Here is a 16,516-nt window from a genome sequence, read left to right as displayed (position 1 = left end):
TTACATATTGTCAATTTACAACTTTTTCATTTTAAAGTTTGTTTTTATTGTTATTGTTCATAATGTCTCCTTTTCTCATCAGTGATGAGACTTGATAGTGTGTAACAATGATAAGACTGTTACTCAAGTTTGAGGTGTGTTTTGTTTCTGTTATCAGTTTTTCATAGTGACTCGCCGAACATAGTTATGTTATGTTCCTGGTATGTTGTGGGTAGTACATATTAAAAATAGTTTAAGGTAGGACAAGAGAACTTAGCCTCTGATGTGGTGGGTTGTTTTTTTTTTTTTTTTGTCTAATAGTCCCCTCTACTTGGATGCATCATCTTATATCCTAAGTGTCCTGCTTTTATTAATAAACAGAGTTCTGTCTTAATTTTTATGTGACTTATTTCAGACCTTCTGTTTGAAGCTAGATTCCAGGTAAAAGTGTTGTCATATAAATTTAAGACTGATATTTATTTTCAGACTTTGTTTGGATTGAGGTAAAATGATGGTCTGTGTTTAATCCTTTCACAAAGTGAATCACATGTTGGAAGGCAAACTTCTTTAATCTGCAACAAGTTTCTGCTCAGTTTTGTTGGTCACCATAGTGGCAAGTCACATGACAATTGTGTAGTCTTCTGGTTACGTAAGTTGTTTAATGCTAACGGGGGTTCTGATCTTTGCTAACCTTGGTTTTAACCCATTTTTGCAATACATGAAAAGTAAATTCAGAAGAAATTCCATTTAAGGATTATGTGTGTATTAGCAGCACTGGTTTGGTGAAAATCCTACTTGTAAAGAGGCCTTGACTATGGAAGGTATAGGTAGTGTTTGAATTCTTCTTTATGAGATTTCTATGTTTATCTTCAGGATAAACATCAGTCACTACTTTTAACATTGTTGATATCTGTTTCTGTTTGAGCTATGACCACATCTGTTTTAATGAGATTATGAAAAGGATCAAGGTAAGACTTGTTTCAACCGAGAAGTCTCACTATATGAATGAGAAGCATAAAAAATCTTTTTCTTTTTCACTTTGTCGTTTTTGTTATCAGGCCTTCAGTTCATTGTCTCAAACGGGTTCTTTTTCTTTCCTGGAAACAAGCGAACATGGCTGCACTGTAAATGTGTTGGGTTATTCCTGTGACTCAGTAAATCCAGAAACTGCACTAGTCTTTTCCTGACCCTGCCCTTGCAGGATGTACAACACCCCCACCCCCTCCAGTTTCCTTCTCACACAGACAGTAATGTGAGGAAGGAATAGATTTAGCCATGAAAGAAAAATATATGAAGAGTGCACAGGGTGTGGGAGAAGAAACTATGAAATGGTAATGTTGCAAATAGAAGAAACTAGGTTACAATAGAAAGCATCAAGTCATTGCTGGAAATGGAGAGCAATGCTTTCTTCATCTCATAGTCAAGCAAAACGGATGTGATTATATTTATAAAAACATGTCAGTTTATTTCTTATTTATCTAATCATTAGGAATTTTAAAAGTTGCAGTTCTTTCTTTCAGGTGTTTGTTTTGCTTGATAACTGGTAGAGTCTGGGTGCAGAGACAGAGGAGCAAGCTTGACACAAGTGTTTTTCCTCCTCTCGTGTGTGTGTGTGTGTGTGTGTGTGTGTGTGTGTGTGAGAGAGAGAGAGAGAGAGAGATATCTGCCAGTCTGTCTAGATTTGACATTCCTTTCATGCTGGAGATGCATGAAAGGAATGACATGACCAAGGGACCACTTTCAATAAACACAGCAATTTTTATATGTAGTGAGTCAAGAAATCTTATTCAGCAGGAAGTAAAAGATGATCAGTCAGTGGAAATTTTAAACACAGCATTGCTTAAGTATCCTAAATACTGTGAAAATAACATCTATCAAGCTTATTAGGCAGGTGATCCTGATATTATTGTTTTGGTCCCCTTTTGCTGCAGTATGAGCGACGCTAGCTCGTCCGTTGAATCGGACCATTCTTTGCTGCTGATGTGCGTCAGTAAGCCTTGATCACCCATGACCCAGTTGCTGGTTCACCACCATTCCTTCCTTAGATCACGTTTAATAGATGGGCAACTTATTAAAACACATGTAATCACTACATGTGTTTCGTGGACTAGAAGCACCTCAACGTGCGAAGCCACAGTTGTCACTCAGAAAAAGGTGGATTTCCTATTCCAGTTTGGGAACTGGTGCCCCAGGTGGAGGAATCCAAGTATTGGGGGTTTTGTTTAAGAGTAAGGGGAGAGAGGAGCTGGTCACTGACATTGACAGTGATGCGAATGTTGTACCAGTCTGATATATCATGCTCGAAATAAAGATCACTACACTGGGACTGTATGATTATGGCCAAAATAATTATGATTATTTTGAACAGGATTGAAATCATGATTACTTTTTATGATTACTCATTTTTATTTTTAAGTGTCAAAAATGGTTTTGTTGGCTGATCCTCTATGGCAGACAAGTTGTTCACCTTCGGCTGTACCAGACATCTGAATTGTTTTCTGTATCTGTCCTTTAACATGGTGTTACACGTCCAGACTAGTCCCGTAAACCTAAAGCTGCATGGTACGGGGAAGAGCAGTGATTGGCACATACAATCATGTGGTCAGACACTGACTTGGTGAACATTTGATTTGCATTTGCTTTTACTTTGCGTTCTAATGGCAGAGCATGCATTTTCAATATAATCTCAAATTATGACTCACCATTATGTAGCAGGATTGGGGACTGGTCCAGATATTACTCACTCTGTGTACATGCTTTCACTATCAGAATTTTTTTTGTTTTTATCTCTACATAATAAAAAGCTCAGGTTTAGATAAGTCCCAGTTTTGGTTTAGCTTGGAATCTCCAAGCAGTGAATAATAGTGCCCACTTAGGTGTAGGTGTGGGTGGGGGTGTGTGTGTGCGCGGGGGGGGGGGGCATTTTTCTAGAATGGTCTGGGAGGGAGAGGTCAGACGGCATCAGACAATAGGTGTGGTGTGACAGCCTTCCATTCGCCTCTGTGGTAATCGAGTTTGAGGCACAGGGCCATAGCGCTAGTGTAGATTTGAAACCATGAATGTCAGAGGAGATGGTGTGACTGGAATCTTTTGTTATCATTGGCCAGGACTGCACCACTGTTTGGATCATGTAGGGAACAAACACAGTGTGAAAGACACCCTGTTTGTTAGCTGGATCTGGCCAATGTCTGAATGAGTTAGTAGTTCAACTAAAGCTGATGATTTACTGCAGTGATTTGCTTGTCTCAGTATCATAATAAAGCTAGAGATTACTTATTGGACAAGATAGGATGTGACAGCGAGAAATGTGCAGATTACCATTGACTTGTTTGAACCTGAAATCTGACTTGGAACACCATCAAGGTTGGTTTTTCTATTTGAATTTATTGGTGTACCATTTGTTTATATAGTAATAGAGTCTGTGGTTCTCAGGACTTTGAGTTTTCATTCCAGACATTTTTAGATTTAAAATATAAAGTCATTCCCAAATGTCAACAATGTAAATATGATGAGATGATGTGGAAAGAGCACACTGTTTCTTTAGATTCATGTCTTGACGCTGATTCAATCTGCATAGCTTTTTAAATCAAGTAAAAATGATCTAGTGCTTGAATAAGGATTCAGTCCCTTTTAGTGCATATACTATGTACATGTTGGTAACATTCACTCAACTAGGCTGTTGTTAACCTGTGGTTGTTTCACTTATTTTGGTTCTCAGTCTGATGCGCATGCAAATTAGAACAATGTGTGTGAGAGTGCTGCACAAACAAAATGAAACCTCTTTAACCTGTCCCAGCTGTCATAAGGCTGAATGCAGGGTGCAACCTAGACTGAGGCCAGTCCATCACAGGGTTGCTAACCAGTGCACTACTGTGCCACCTCAGTGTAGTGGGGTCCCAAGATATGCTGGAAAAACATAGAGGGGTTATTAAACCATTAACCAGGTCCAGTTATCCTGCTTTTACTGCTCAGCTGACTTTTAGTTAGCATTACATGATGTACTCACATACTGAAAGTGTATGTGCCTTTGCGCGTGCATGCGTGTGTGTAAACAGCATGAAAGGCCCAGCACTTTTCCAGAAAGGGACATGGACAGCAGAACCTCATTACATTTTAAAGGAGATTCCCATTGGATAAATACACATGTAATCTAACAATGTTTCACTGACTCCTTACAGAGCACTGTAACCATACAGAGCATTCAGATACAGTGGGGCAAAAAAGTATTTAGTCAGCCACCGATTGTGCAAGTTCCCCCACTTAAAATGATGACAGAGGTCAGTAATTTGCACCAGAGGTACACTTCAACTGTGAGAGACAGAATGTGAAAAAAAAATCCATGAATCCACATGGTAGGATTTGTAAAGAATTTATTCGTAAATCAGGGTGGAAAATAAGTATTTGGTCAATAACAAAAATACAACTCAATACTTTGTAACATAACCTTTGTTGGCAATAACAGAGGTCAAACGTTTACTATAGGTCTTTACCAGGTTTGCACACACAGTAGCTGGTATTTTGGCCCATTCCTCCATGCAGATCTTCTCGAGAGCAGTGATGTTTTGGGGATGTCGCCGAGCAACACGGACTTTCAACTCCCGCCACAGATTTTCTATGGGGTTGAGGTCTGGAGACTGGCTAGGCCACTCCAGGACTTTCAAATGCTTCTTACGGAGCCAGTCCTTTGTTGCCCGGGCGGTGTGTTTTGGATCATTGTCATGTTGGAAGACCCAGCCTCGTTTCATCTTCAAAGTTCTCACTGATGGAAGAAGGTTTTGGCTCAAAATCTCACGATACATGGCCCCATTCATTCTGTCCTTAACACGGATCAGTCGTCCTGTCCCCTTGGCAGAAAAACAGCCCCATAGCATGATGTTTCCACCCCCATGCTTCACAGTAGGTATGGTGTTCTTGGGATGCAACTCAGTATTCTTCTTCCTCCAAACACGACGAGTTGAGTTTATACCAAAAAGTTCTACTTTGGTTTCATCTGACCACATGACATTCTCCCAATCCTCTGCTGTATCATCCATGTGCTCTCTGGCAAACTTCAGACGGGCCTGGACATGCACTGGCTTCAGCAGCGGAACACGTCTGGCACTGCGGGATTTGATTCCCTGCCGTTGTAGTGTGTTACTGATGGTGACCTTTGTTACTTTGGTCCCAGCTCTCTGCAGGTCATTCACCAGGTCCCCCCGTGTGGTTCTGGGATCTTTGCTCACCGTTCTCATGATCATTTTGACCCCACGGGATGAGATCTTGCGTGGAGCCCCAGATCGAGGGAAATTATCAGTGGTCTTGTATGTCTTCCATTTTCTGATGATTGCTCCCACAGTTGATTTTTTCACACCAAGCTGCTTGCCTATTGTAGATTCACTCTTCCCAGTCTGGTGCAGGTCTACAATACTTTTCCTGGTGTCCTTCGAAAGCTCTTTGGTCTCGGCCATGGCAGAGTTTGGAGTCTGACTGTTTGAGGCTGTGGACAGGTGTCTTTTATACAGATGATGAGTTCAAACAGGTGCCATTCATACAGGTAACGAGTGGGGGACAGAAAAGCTTCTTACAGAAGACGTTACAGGTCTGTGAGAGCCAGAGATTTTCCTTGTTTGAGGTGACCAAATACTTATTTTCCACCCTAATTTACGAATAAATTCTTTACAAATCCTACCATGTGAATTCATGGATTTTTTTTTTTTTTTCACATTCTGTCTCTCACAGTTGAAGTGTACCTCTGGTGCAAATTACTGACCTCTGTCATCATTTTAAGTGGGGGAACTTGCACAATCGGTGGCTGACTAAATACTTTTTTGCCCCACTGTATTTACTGTGTAATGTAGACTTTTCACTGCTGTCAAAGCGTAATGTTATTACTTATCAGACAAAAAGAAGCAAATGTCTGAATGTGATGGAAATGGTATCACTGAGCTTTTCCACTTGGTCTGTTGGTGTGCTGTGAACTTCTGACAGGCTCAGTTTGTCTATGCCTTTATCTCTCACTCCCCCTCAGCACTCATGTTTTTGTCAGTACTTAAAACTAGGTTAAGTCAACATAATCCCTCTCTCTCTCCCCTCTATGTGAGTGTATAAAAATCGTCTTGACAATGTTCTTTTTAACCAGAAAAAATATGTTCATGTTTACAGGAAATGATAATATGAAAATTGGAGACCATTAGATCATTAAGGTATTCTTTTCAGTCTCAGTGATGTGGTTAAAATTGACCTTTTCTCCCCAGCCACAAGATTGTGCCCTTTGGACATGTCTTCCTTTGTTAAATTTCCTGTCAAGAGAAGGAGTTCCATCTGACTTCCTGTTGGATTGTGACATTTCCTGTGATGTGGAAGGAGGGGGGTTGGTACTTGCCTTGCGAAGGCCTTTCAGCTGTTTAAAGAAACAGGATGCAGGACACTGCATAGGCCACACTAGGAAAAACTCTGCTGAAAAATTTATCAGCTGACTGTAGCCTCAGTAACACAGCACAGACTTCAAATATCAGTTCAAATGTTGTAGCAACAAAATGGATTCACCGAAAGATAAGAAGGAAGTTGGATAGAAACCTTTACAAGATTTAAGATTTATTTGTTCCCACAGCACAAAATACACAAAGATACAAAAAACTTTAATTGCATTTCTGTTAACTTTTACCCACACTGAAAAATTGTCATTTCATGGCATTCCAATGGTAAAGTCAGAAAAGCCTAAACAATTGGGTTTGTTTTGCCTTTTAGGAAGGCAGAACCATTCATGCTTCACTACCAACACAAGCAAGCAATTTATTTATATAGGACTTTCAGACAACTCCCAGCTGAAAACAAAGTGCTGTACACTTGACATGACAAATGAAAAATCATTAATTACATTAAATTAAAAATAAAAATCAGCACATTAGATAAAATGAAAGAAGTAAAATCATAACTGCAACACAATACTTTGTGTTTGTAGTTTGTATTTAAAAACACTGCTGCAGCCTGGTCAGTGTTCTGTTTGTGACTTATTTAGTAGGGTGCAAATACACAACAGTGGCAGCAAAGTTTATGTTTTACACTTTTCCTACAGTTTAGATTCAGTTTAGATGCCTGCAGTTTACATTCCTACATCTTGCTTGTTAACCTTGGGTTGGTGGGGCTGCTCTGACTTCCTGGGTTGGGAATCCTAGTTGTGGTAGTGTCACAGATGAAGATTCCAACTTGATCTAGACCTTATGTTGTGGGCCTATTGCTGGGCTGAGTCGAGACCTTTGAATCTTGTTGCTCATCTGGGTTGATTGATGCAAGTTTATATTAAACATGTTTTCAGTCAGCACATCTTAGATGGCCGCTGCAGAAAGCAAAGAGCACACATTTGGACAAAATGTTTTCCTGTTCTTGATTTGATCAACAATTGCAACAATTTTGGTGGTTTGAACTCACTGTTTGCTTTGGTTTTCATTTTTAAAAGTAGCAGTTTAGTTGTGCTGTGTTGTCAGCAGTGTGCTTTTCTTCCTCTGCTCTAAACAGGGACTCCGTCCCGAACTCTGTCGACGATGTCTCTGTCCATTCGCCCAGTCAGACGCCTTACCTCCAGATCCATCACTAGGAGCCAGAGCTTTACTGGAGTCAATACCCACGACAAACCTTACCGGTATACACATGCATACATACACACGCAAATCCCTCCTAACCATGTGTTTTTTTTCTAGTGTAAAACGGCTTGTTTACGTACTATCTTGTACTTATGTGTAATAACTTGTCATAAGGACAAGTGTCTCTTTAATGTGATATATTGATGGTCTGTGACATGCTAAGGTTTCAGTCATCAATTTGATTGATCATCAGTGTTTGTATATGAGCCGTGAGCTGTACAACGCCCAGGTCTGGTCTTGAGGGATGTTATGGCGATCTCATAACTTTAGGTCAGGACTTCTAATAATGACTTGGTGTTTGTGGTGCTGCAGGAACCTTGTGGTGTTCAGCACTCCTGGTCTCAGCAGGAAGCCCAGCAGAGCAAGCAGATTGTTTACTATGTCGATCAAGGCCAACCCCCCACCGAAGGTTCCTCAACCAGAGCGACTGGATGAAGTGTATGAAGCACTGAAGAAAGGCCTTCAGTGAGTATACACTCAACAAATGCATTTCAGAGAGAGAGAGAGAGAGAGATTATGAGTGTGTGTGTCTGTGTTCTCAGGTCTTACCTGCAGGTTCATCAGATGGACTTGGACACACTTACCAGACAGATAAAAGAATCAAAGAGGAACTCTAGACTGGTATGTTGTTACTTTTGGCCCAGCATAAGAATAGATAAAGTGATATAGTTTCAGTTGCTGATGACTTGATATTTTCTGCCTTGCAGGGTTTCCTGTATGAGCTGGACAAGGTGAGCTTCTTTGAATCCTTCAGACAAGCACATATTAGAAATAAGTCAATTTTAATATTACCATTCTTGTTTTAAAATCCTGTGAAAGCTTAGTTATAAATGGAACAAATGCAAAGAATAAATGTGACTTTCTAATTTCCTTTAATCAGCAAGTAAAGGTGACTGAGAGGTACATTAGAAAACTGGAGTTTCACCTCAGCAAGGTAAGACCAGCGTCATTTCCTGACATGTAAGAGTATAGTTGTGAGATGACTTTTTGTATGACTTGCTAATTACATTGCTCTTTGTGCACAGGATGAACAGATGCTGAAAAACAGTTTGATAGAACATATTTTCTACAGCTGTCGTGGCTGTGTTTCCGTTATGATCCTGCATTTGTCATTTTTAAATTCGCATTGTTCATTAGTGTATAATTGATATTGTAACAAACTAGTGATCAGTATACATACATCAATATATTATTACTTTGTTATTATAGAGTACTCTTCTTTTTTTTTTTTTTTGGAATTTGACATGAAAAATGAATTGAAACAATTTTGAACTAAGGCTGTACGTGCCAAAATGTAGAACAAGTAGAGCACTGTGACTGCTTTTGGGATACAGTCTTTTGCTTGTATACGTGTCATTGTGCACAAGCAAAAGACTGTGGTGGTGGTAACGCACTTTCTAGTGGCCACTGTCTGGATTACTAGTTGGATGATGAGGTTTGGTTTTTAATGATGCTTCACCTTCACCGGTGCTTCATTCAAAATAATATAAAGTGGACTAAAATGACCAGCTGCAATGTTAGTACATTTTTACCAACTCAACGTGAAACATTTATTTATTTTGCTGTAGTTACTACACAGAGCTTGTATTAAGCTGTGGTGTTTAAGCACACAGCTTCCTGTCACTGCTGGACAACCTTACTGTCTAGAACAAGACTGGCTTTGTCTTAAATTCTACTCTCAAGTGAAGTTGCTGTGAGCTTTTCCTCTCTACTCTCAGATTGAGGAGTTTTATGAGTCCTACTGCATGCAGAGGAGACTCAGGGATGGAGCCAACAAGATGGTGAAAGCGTACACCGCTTCCTCAGGAAGTAAGGAGGCCAAGGAGAGTTTAGCAGAAGCCAGTAAAGGATACAAGGAGTACACAGAGGTAAAAAAAAAAAAAAAAAGTACAAAGGCATGCAGTGGAAAATCGTTTTAGGTTAAACTGAGAAAATTGCTAAATGTCTAATTCTTGTAGAAGAAAGGAGCCATTGCATGAGCAAGTAGTAATAGGGAGTAGCGCTGTAAGTAAGACTGTACAGAAAAGACTGCCTGAAGGTCTCAATCTTTTCATTCTCTTTAGAACATGTGTGTGTTGGAGAATGACTTTGAGAACCAGCTGGGGAAGTTCCACATAAAGATGAAGGGTAAGAAGTGGTGATATGACTACACAAAATCTTAAATAGAGGTAGAAACTCAATATGACATACGTTATGTGTGTGTCCCTTCTGATATGACCCTTAATTAATTGCAATGTTTTGGGGTGGTTTTGCAGTTTGACAAAATGCTAAGTCTGTTTCCACTTGTTCTTTCTTTTAGGTCTGGCAGGATTTGCTAGATTGTGTGCTGGTGACCAATATGAGGTTTGTCTCACCCGCCAAACCCTCCATTTTTCACTCTGAATTCATGGCAACAATAAATATGATTAAAACACTAAGAATATGGATGTCATGTTACCAGATATTTAGGCTGTGGTATTAGCTTGTGACGACACCAGAATCAATGACTGTATCTTTCAGTACCAAAATTCTGATAGTATGTTGTCACCTGAAAAATCAGCATTAAGATATAAGAAGGTGATAATTTGGATGTTGAATTGAAACGCACTCCCTTTGAATTCTTTGAACAGATCTGGATGTTGCTCTTTTATGCATTTTGCTAAATAGGACACGATTTCCTCCCTTGTTCTGAAAAGCGCAAGGCATCGTTTGTATTACATTTTATGAATCTATTATCTACCATTGGTCATCCAGAAGAGAGTTGAAGAGATTTTGGCAAACTGTCAGGTGACTCAGGTGGGGAAAGCAGTGCGCCACTTGGGTGGAGCACTGCTGACCACAAGGATATTGTCGGGAGGTGGAAGGAATAGTTCGAGGACCTTCTTAAACCTGCTCATGTCTTCCATAGAGGAAGCAGAGTCTGGGGACGACAAGGATGATTCATCCATCACTTTGGGTGAGGTCACTGATTTAGTTAAACAACTCCTTGGTGGAAGGGCCCCTGGGGGTGGATTAGGTTTGCACTAAGTTCATGAAAGCTCTGGATGTTGTAGGGCTCTCTTGGTTGACATGCTTCTCCAATGTTGCATCGAGATCAAGGCCAGTACCTCTGGATTGGCAGACCAGGGTGGTGGTTCCCATCTTTAAGAAGGGGGACCGGAGGATGTGCTTAAACTATTGGGGATCACACATAGCCAGATATATGTTGGACTCATTCACGGTGAGCGTTGGACTCTGCCAGGGCTGCCCTTTGTCACCAATTCTGTGCAGAATTTTTCTGGACAGAATTTCTAGGCATAGCCAAGTGCCGGAAGGCTTCTACTGGAGCGATCTCAGGCTACGTTCACACTGCAGGTCTTAATGCTCAATTCTGATTTTTTTTTTCATTTATTTATTTATTTATTTTTTATCAAATCCGATTATTATTATTTATTTATTTTTAAATTTATTTATTTATTTTTAAATTTATTATTATTTTTTACTTATTTTTTCGGTCTGGTTGTTCACACTACAAATAAAATGTGACAGCAAACGTGCTCTAGTGTGACTCCTCAAAGTGGCCCACATGTGCAAAAGAAGACATCACACACAACGCACTCTGTTTAGACCCAGACCCAACAGTACTGTTTGACTGATGGCCGTTAATATAAAGACTTGTTTCGAACTTTACGTTTCCCAATTTTGTTATAAAGTTATTTTGTTATTTACATATGACCTAATGATTATCCTTATTGCTGTTTTAGAGAGGAGCGGCGCTTCAAAGGATAGCTGCAGATTTCTGTCAGAATCTGCAGATTATACAGTACAAATAAAATGTTCACATTCCTCCAGCATTGTCTTCCCAACAGTTTCACTGGATGGCCAGGAAGCGTTCACAATGTCTTCTCGGGCGCTTCTCCGGCACTGATAATTGGCGTCTCTCTTGTGTCAGTGATGTAAAAGTCGGATTTAATGCGACATGACCGTTCAAACAGCAGTCGCTTTCTGAAACATCAGATATGTATCCGATTCAGTACCACATACGTCAGTGACCTAGTTCAGATTGAAAATATCACATTTGTGCTGTTCAAACTGTCATACTATGATTGGATATGGGTCGCATAGGGTCAGAAAAGTCGGATTTGGTGCGCTTTCGCCTGCAATGTGAACGTAGCCTTAGAATCTCATCTCTGCTTTTCGCAGATGATGTGGCTCTGTTGGCTTCATCATCACACTGGAGCGATTCACAGCCGAGTGTGAAGCAGTGGAAATGAGAACCAGCACCTCCAAATCTGAGCCCATGGTCCTCAGCCGGAAAAGGGTGAAGTGCCCACTCCTGGTCAGGGACGAGTTACTGCTTCACTTAGGGAAGTATCTCGGGTTTTGTTCAGAGTCAGGGCAGGGTTGAGATCAACAGGCGGATTGGTTCTGTGGATGCAGTCATGCGATCGCTGTACCAGTCTGTTGTGGTGAAGAGAGAGCTGAGTGCAAAAGTGATGCCCTCACCGGTCGATCTACGTTTTTACCCTCCTCATCCATCGTGACGAACTTTGGGCAGCGACTGAAAGATTAGGATCGGCTTCTTCAGGCGGCAGAAATTGGCTTTCTCCGAAGGGTGGCTGGCCTCTGCTTTAGAGATGGGAGTTCGGCCATCCAGGAGGGGCTCAGAGTAGAGCTGCTACTCCTCCACATCAAAAGGAGCCAGTTAAGGTGGTTCGGCCATCTGACAAGGAGGCCTCCTGGGTGAGGTGTTCCAGGCATGTCCCACTGGGAAGAGGCCCCGGGGAAGACCCAGGTGACCCTGGAGAGATTTCTTTCAGCTGAAGGAGGTGGCCGTGGTTTCTCTGCTTAGGCTGCTGCCCCCTGACAGGCCCCGGATAAGCAGAAGAAAATGGACAACTGGTCATCCACCTCAGAGTATCAACTTTCCTATCAAGGGGCAATGCTGTTGTAGCAGCTACACTAGTCGCTATCTTCCACCTGTGGTTTTTCTTCTGCTTGTGCCGTCCTTCTCCTTCATCATGATGTAATGATTAGAGCCCAACCAGCATACAGTGCTTTGAAAAAGTATTTGCCCCCCCCCCCCCCCCTTTTTTTCTCTCATATTTGTGACTCTTCACACTAATTGTTTCAAATTATAAATGGAAAGGTTCTTCCAAAGCACTTTTCTGAGCTCTCAGAGCTTTCCATACAACATGCCTCATTTATCCATTCACATCCATCCATAGAAACACAATTGAAAAATAAAATGTAATGTTAGACAAAGGTAATCTGAAATAATACAAAATGGAGTTTTTAAATGTTCATTTCATTTAATAAAGGAAATAATCAAAGTCTACCTGCCCTGTGTGAAAAAGTTAAAGCCCCCTCATTAATTCATGAATTAACTGTGATTAACCACATTATTTGCGAAGCGGAGTTCAATTTCACTAGCCCCACACCCAGGCCTTACTGCTGCCAGACCCGATAAATCAAGAAATCACTTAAATATAACCTGTTTGACAAAGTGAAGCAGGTCTGAAGATCTCAAAAAGCAACAACTCATGCCATATTCTAAAGAAACACCAGAGAAACAAAATCACTGACATCTATAAGTCTGGAAATGGTTGCAAAGCCATTTCCAAAGGCTTTAGTAACCATAGTGAGACCAATTAACCACACATGGAAAACTTGGAACACTAGTGAACCGTTCCAGGAGCATCCGAGACCACATTAATGACTCATCCGGGAGGTCACAAAAGAACCAAGGGAAACATCTGAAAAACTGCAGGTCTCACTTGTCTCTGTTAAGGTCAGAGTTCATGATTCAACAGTAAGAAAGAAAATGGGAGAAATCAAGGAGAAAACTACTGCTAACCAAAAAGAACACAAAGGCTCCTTTGCTCATTTGCCAAAACACAACTTAATGATTGACTTGTGGGAAAATATTCTGTGGACTGATGAGACAAAATGGTTTGACTCTGTTACATTTGACATAAAACTAACACATCTTTTCATGAAAATAACACCATACCAACAGTTAAACATGCTGGTGGGTCTGGGGCTGCTTTGCTGCTTCAGGACCTGAATTACTTGCTGTAATTGATGAACTATAAATTCTGCTCTCTAATAACAAATCCTGAAGGAGAATGTCTGGCTTATCAGTTCATGCGCTGAACCAAATGGCCTTAAAGTCTGGACCGATTGAGATGCTTTGACATGACCCTTAAACAGGTCATTCATGCTCAGAAGCCCTCCAATGTGGCTGAGTCAAGACTGTTCTGCAAAGAAGAGTGGGTCAAAGTTCCTCCATGGTGATGCGAAAGACTCATTGCCAGTTACTAACACTTGTCTGTAGCACATGTTCTATGTAGTCATTTTTTTCTCGTTACTAAGCTTTTTAGTCCTTTTTAAAATAAAATCGCTACTTATTGTTGCCACCCTGCTGGGCAGGCGATGTCCTCTGGTGCATCAGCATGATAGACTGCATAGAGTGCACAAATGACAGAATGAAAACTGCTGTATGAATGAGTCATTGTGCCTTGTATTGTAAAGGTGTGTTAAGTATTCACTAAGCAATATTAGTATTTATACAGCAAATTGCTATATAAATAGTAAACCATTTAGATTTATCGCGGTTTTGAGAAGGGTTTGTCCAGTGCCTGTGTGAAAACACTGCTTCAGCTGTTCCCTGTGGAGTTATCTCTAAGTGTACACGGCAGCAGGTCCTGTGTGATTGTGTGTATGATCAGTTATGAAATTAGAGGGATACTTACTTAGTAACTTAACCTAGTGAGAAAAATTCTCACCAGTGGTGAATGTTTGAAGGCATTTTGTTTTCTGTACTGCCCACAAGTCTGTCTGTCCCATTCTCGTAATCATGATATCCGAGGAACACACTGAGGGAATTTATTCAAATTTAGTTCGAATCAAGTGATTAGAATATTTTAGTGAAGCCTTACAGTGACCTTAAAAATGAGGATTTTTTTTTTCCTTGTCCACAATTCGTTGCACTTAATGTCAAAATTTGTACAAATGATGAAAAATAAAATTTTACGTTCAAAAGGTTAAAAGTCCAAATACACTGCAAGTTGTCTGGCTGGTGAAGGCATACAGTTGTGACGTGACAATTCTAACTTTAGTGTTCATCGTATTTTGTTAACATTAAATTTCTTTAACTGTGTCGTGGGTTTTGTTTGGTTTTTTTTTTGGTTTTTTTTGTTTTGTTTTTGTAAAAGTGGCCTCATCACTTGCACATTCATGCTCTAGCCATTGACATTTATAGCTATGTAGTTAAGATGTGAGTTGTCAATTCTTTTCAACCCTGTCAGATTAATCTGAGCTTTATGAAAATCATCACATGATTATATGAACTGCTCAAACTATCAATAATTTTGAAGTAGTCAACCGGATTTTCCATATTTTAAAATTAATTTATTATTCATCTACTTCTATAACCCTGCGTTTGTGTTTGTTTGTTTTTGCATATGTGTATGTTTCAGATCTTTATGAAGTATGGTCGGCAGCGGTGGAAGCTCCGGGGGCGAATAGAGATAAATGCTAAACAAGTGTGGGACAGTGAAGAGATTGTATTTCAGCCACTCATCAACGAGTTCCTGTCTGTGAAGGTCTGTCACTCAGTGTGTTTTTTAAATTTGTTATTTTATTGATACTCAGTTCTGGTTTGGGTCATTGACTGCTTCATCTTATGTAAAAAGTCATAAAAATAATGCATCTAAAAAAAAAGTGTGTGTGTGTGTGTGTGTGTGTGTGTGTGTGTGTGTGTGACATTTTCTTCAAAACTGAAAAAATCACTTATTACATAAAGTTTACTTTCTTGTATTTGTTACATGTAAAGCAAAATATTTTTGGCTTTTTTTGTTTACATTTTGACCAATCATAGTGTAGTTAATGAATATCAAAAATGCAACATCTAAAATTTTTAGATTATTTCCTAAGACCAATCAGAAAGTACTGAAAAGATGTTAATTCATACAATCAATACTTCATTGGGTCAGCATTACTGCATCTGTGCTCTGTGGCATGGGGGCAGTTGACTTTCCCAGAGACATTGAGTGGAGGCTCTTGATGCTCTGACACCAGCCTCAGTTGACTCTTTATAAAGCTGTCCCAAATGTTTCAATTTTCCTTGACAATACTCTTTCTTTTACACCTTTTCAAAACCATCCTTTTCCTTCTAGTCATTAATTAATATACATCATCCATTAATATACATCGTTGCAGCGGCCTTTTTAACCAACAGAGTCTTTTTATTTTATCATCATTTGATCATTTCAAAATGAAATGTACTAATTTCAGAAACTGGATCTTTAATTTTCATGAGCTTTAAGTCATAGTTATCAAAATGTAAACACAAAAAGCTTGAAATATTTCAATATACAATGTATGAAAGTTTACCTTTTTGAATTCAGTTATCAAAGAATAATACTTTAATATCCTCTGGAACTTCATATTGTCCATTATTATTGGTGAATGTGTGAGTTTTTTACCCCTCAGCCATAAAAGACACTGTGTGATCCTATTGTGTTATTAATATCTTTTCCCAATGACATCAGCACCTTGACAAACTTCAGTGTACTATTTTCAGCCTGGATGATTGAAACTGACTTGTTGAAGGCAAAAAAAAAGATGGTATAATGATCAGACATTTCTCTGGTTTCCTAGGTGACAGAGCTAAAGAGCTTAGCCAATCACGTGGTGGTGGGAAGTGTTTCCTGTGAAACAAAGGATCTGTTTGCTGCGCTGCCCCAGATGGTTGCTGTGGATATTAATGACCTTGGGACTATTAAGCTAAGCCTTGAGGTGACCTGGAAGTAAGTTTTGTCAGTCATCTTGTGAGTGTACGAAATCATACTGAGCTTCATGAGTGCTGTAGTGTTTGTTCATTTAAAGGTATCATTAACAGAGCATAATGTAAATATTATTTGATGTTTATTGAATTTATCTTTTCTCTCTTTCCC

The 16,516-nt window shown here is 39.8% G+C and overlaps 1 protein-coding gene across 4 annotated transcripts in view; it reads left to right on the top strand.

The window, feature by feature from the left end:
- The window catches only part of ripor1 (RHO family interacting cell polarization regulator 1), a 53,975-nt gene that overhangs the window by 14,920 nt on the left and 22,539 nt on the right, over positions 1-16,516 (top strand). For all 4 annotated transcript variants that reach the window (XM_082541289.1, XM_082541288.1, XM_082541287.1 and 1 more), the window contains exons 2-11: positions 7,474-7,597; positions 7,911-8,063; positions 8,141-8,219; positions 8,306-8,329; positions 8,479-8,532; positions 9,317-9,466; positions 9,662-9,725; positions 9,898-9,941; positions 15,038-15,163; positions 16,221-16,369. In XM_082541289.1, the coding sequence (XP_082397415.1) occupies positions 7,500-7,597; positions 7,911-8,063; positions 8,141-8,219; positions 8,306-8,329; positions 8,479-8,532; positions 9,317-9,466; positions 9,662-9,725; positions 9,898-9,941; positions 15,038-15,163; positions 16,221-16,369 (941 nt within the window). In that variant the 5' untranslated portion in view covers positions 7,474-7,499. The remainder of the gene's footprint in view (positions 1-7,473; positions 7,598-7,910; positions 8,064-8,140; positions 8,220-8,305; positions 8,330-8,478; positions 8,533-9,316; positions 9,467-9,661; positions 9,726-9,897; positions 9,942-15,037; positions 15,164-16,220; positions 16,370-16,516) is intronic.

This window comes from Aulonocara stuartgranti (genome assembly GCF_965226115.1).
Source record: "Aulonocara stuartgranti genome assembly, chromosome: 7".
In the NCBI taxonomy this organism is placed as follows: Eukaryota; Metazoa; Chordata; class Actinopteri; order Cichliformes; family Cichlidae; genus Aulonocara; species Aulonocara stuartgranti.
This window is presented reverse-complemented; position numbering and strand designations above follow the sequence as displayed.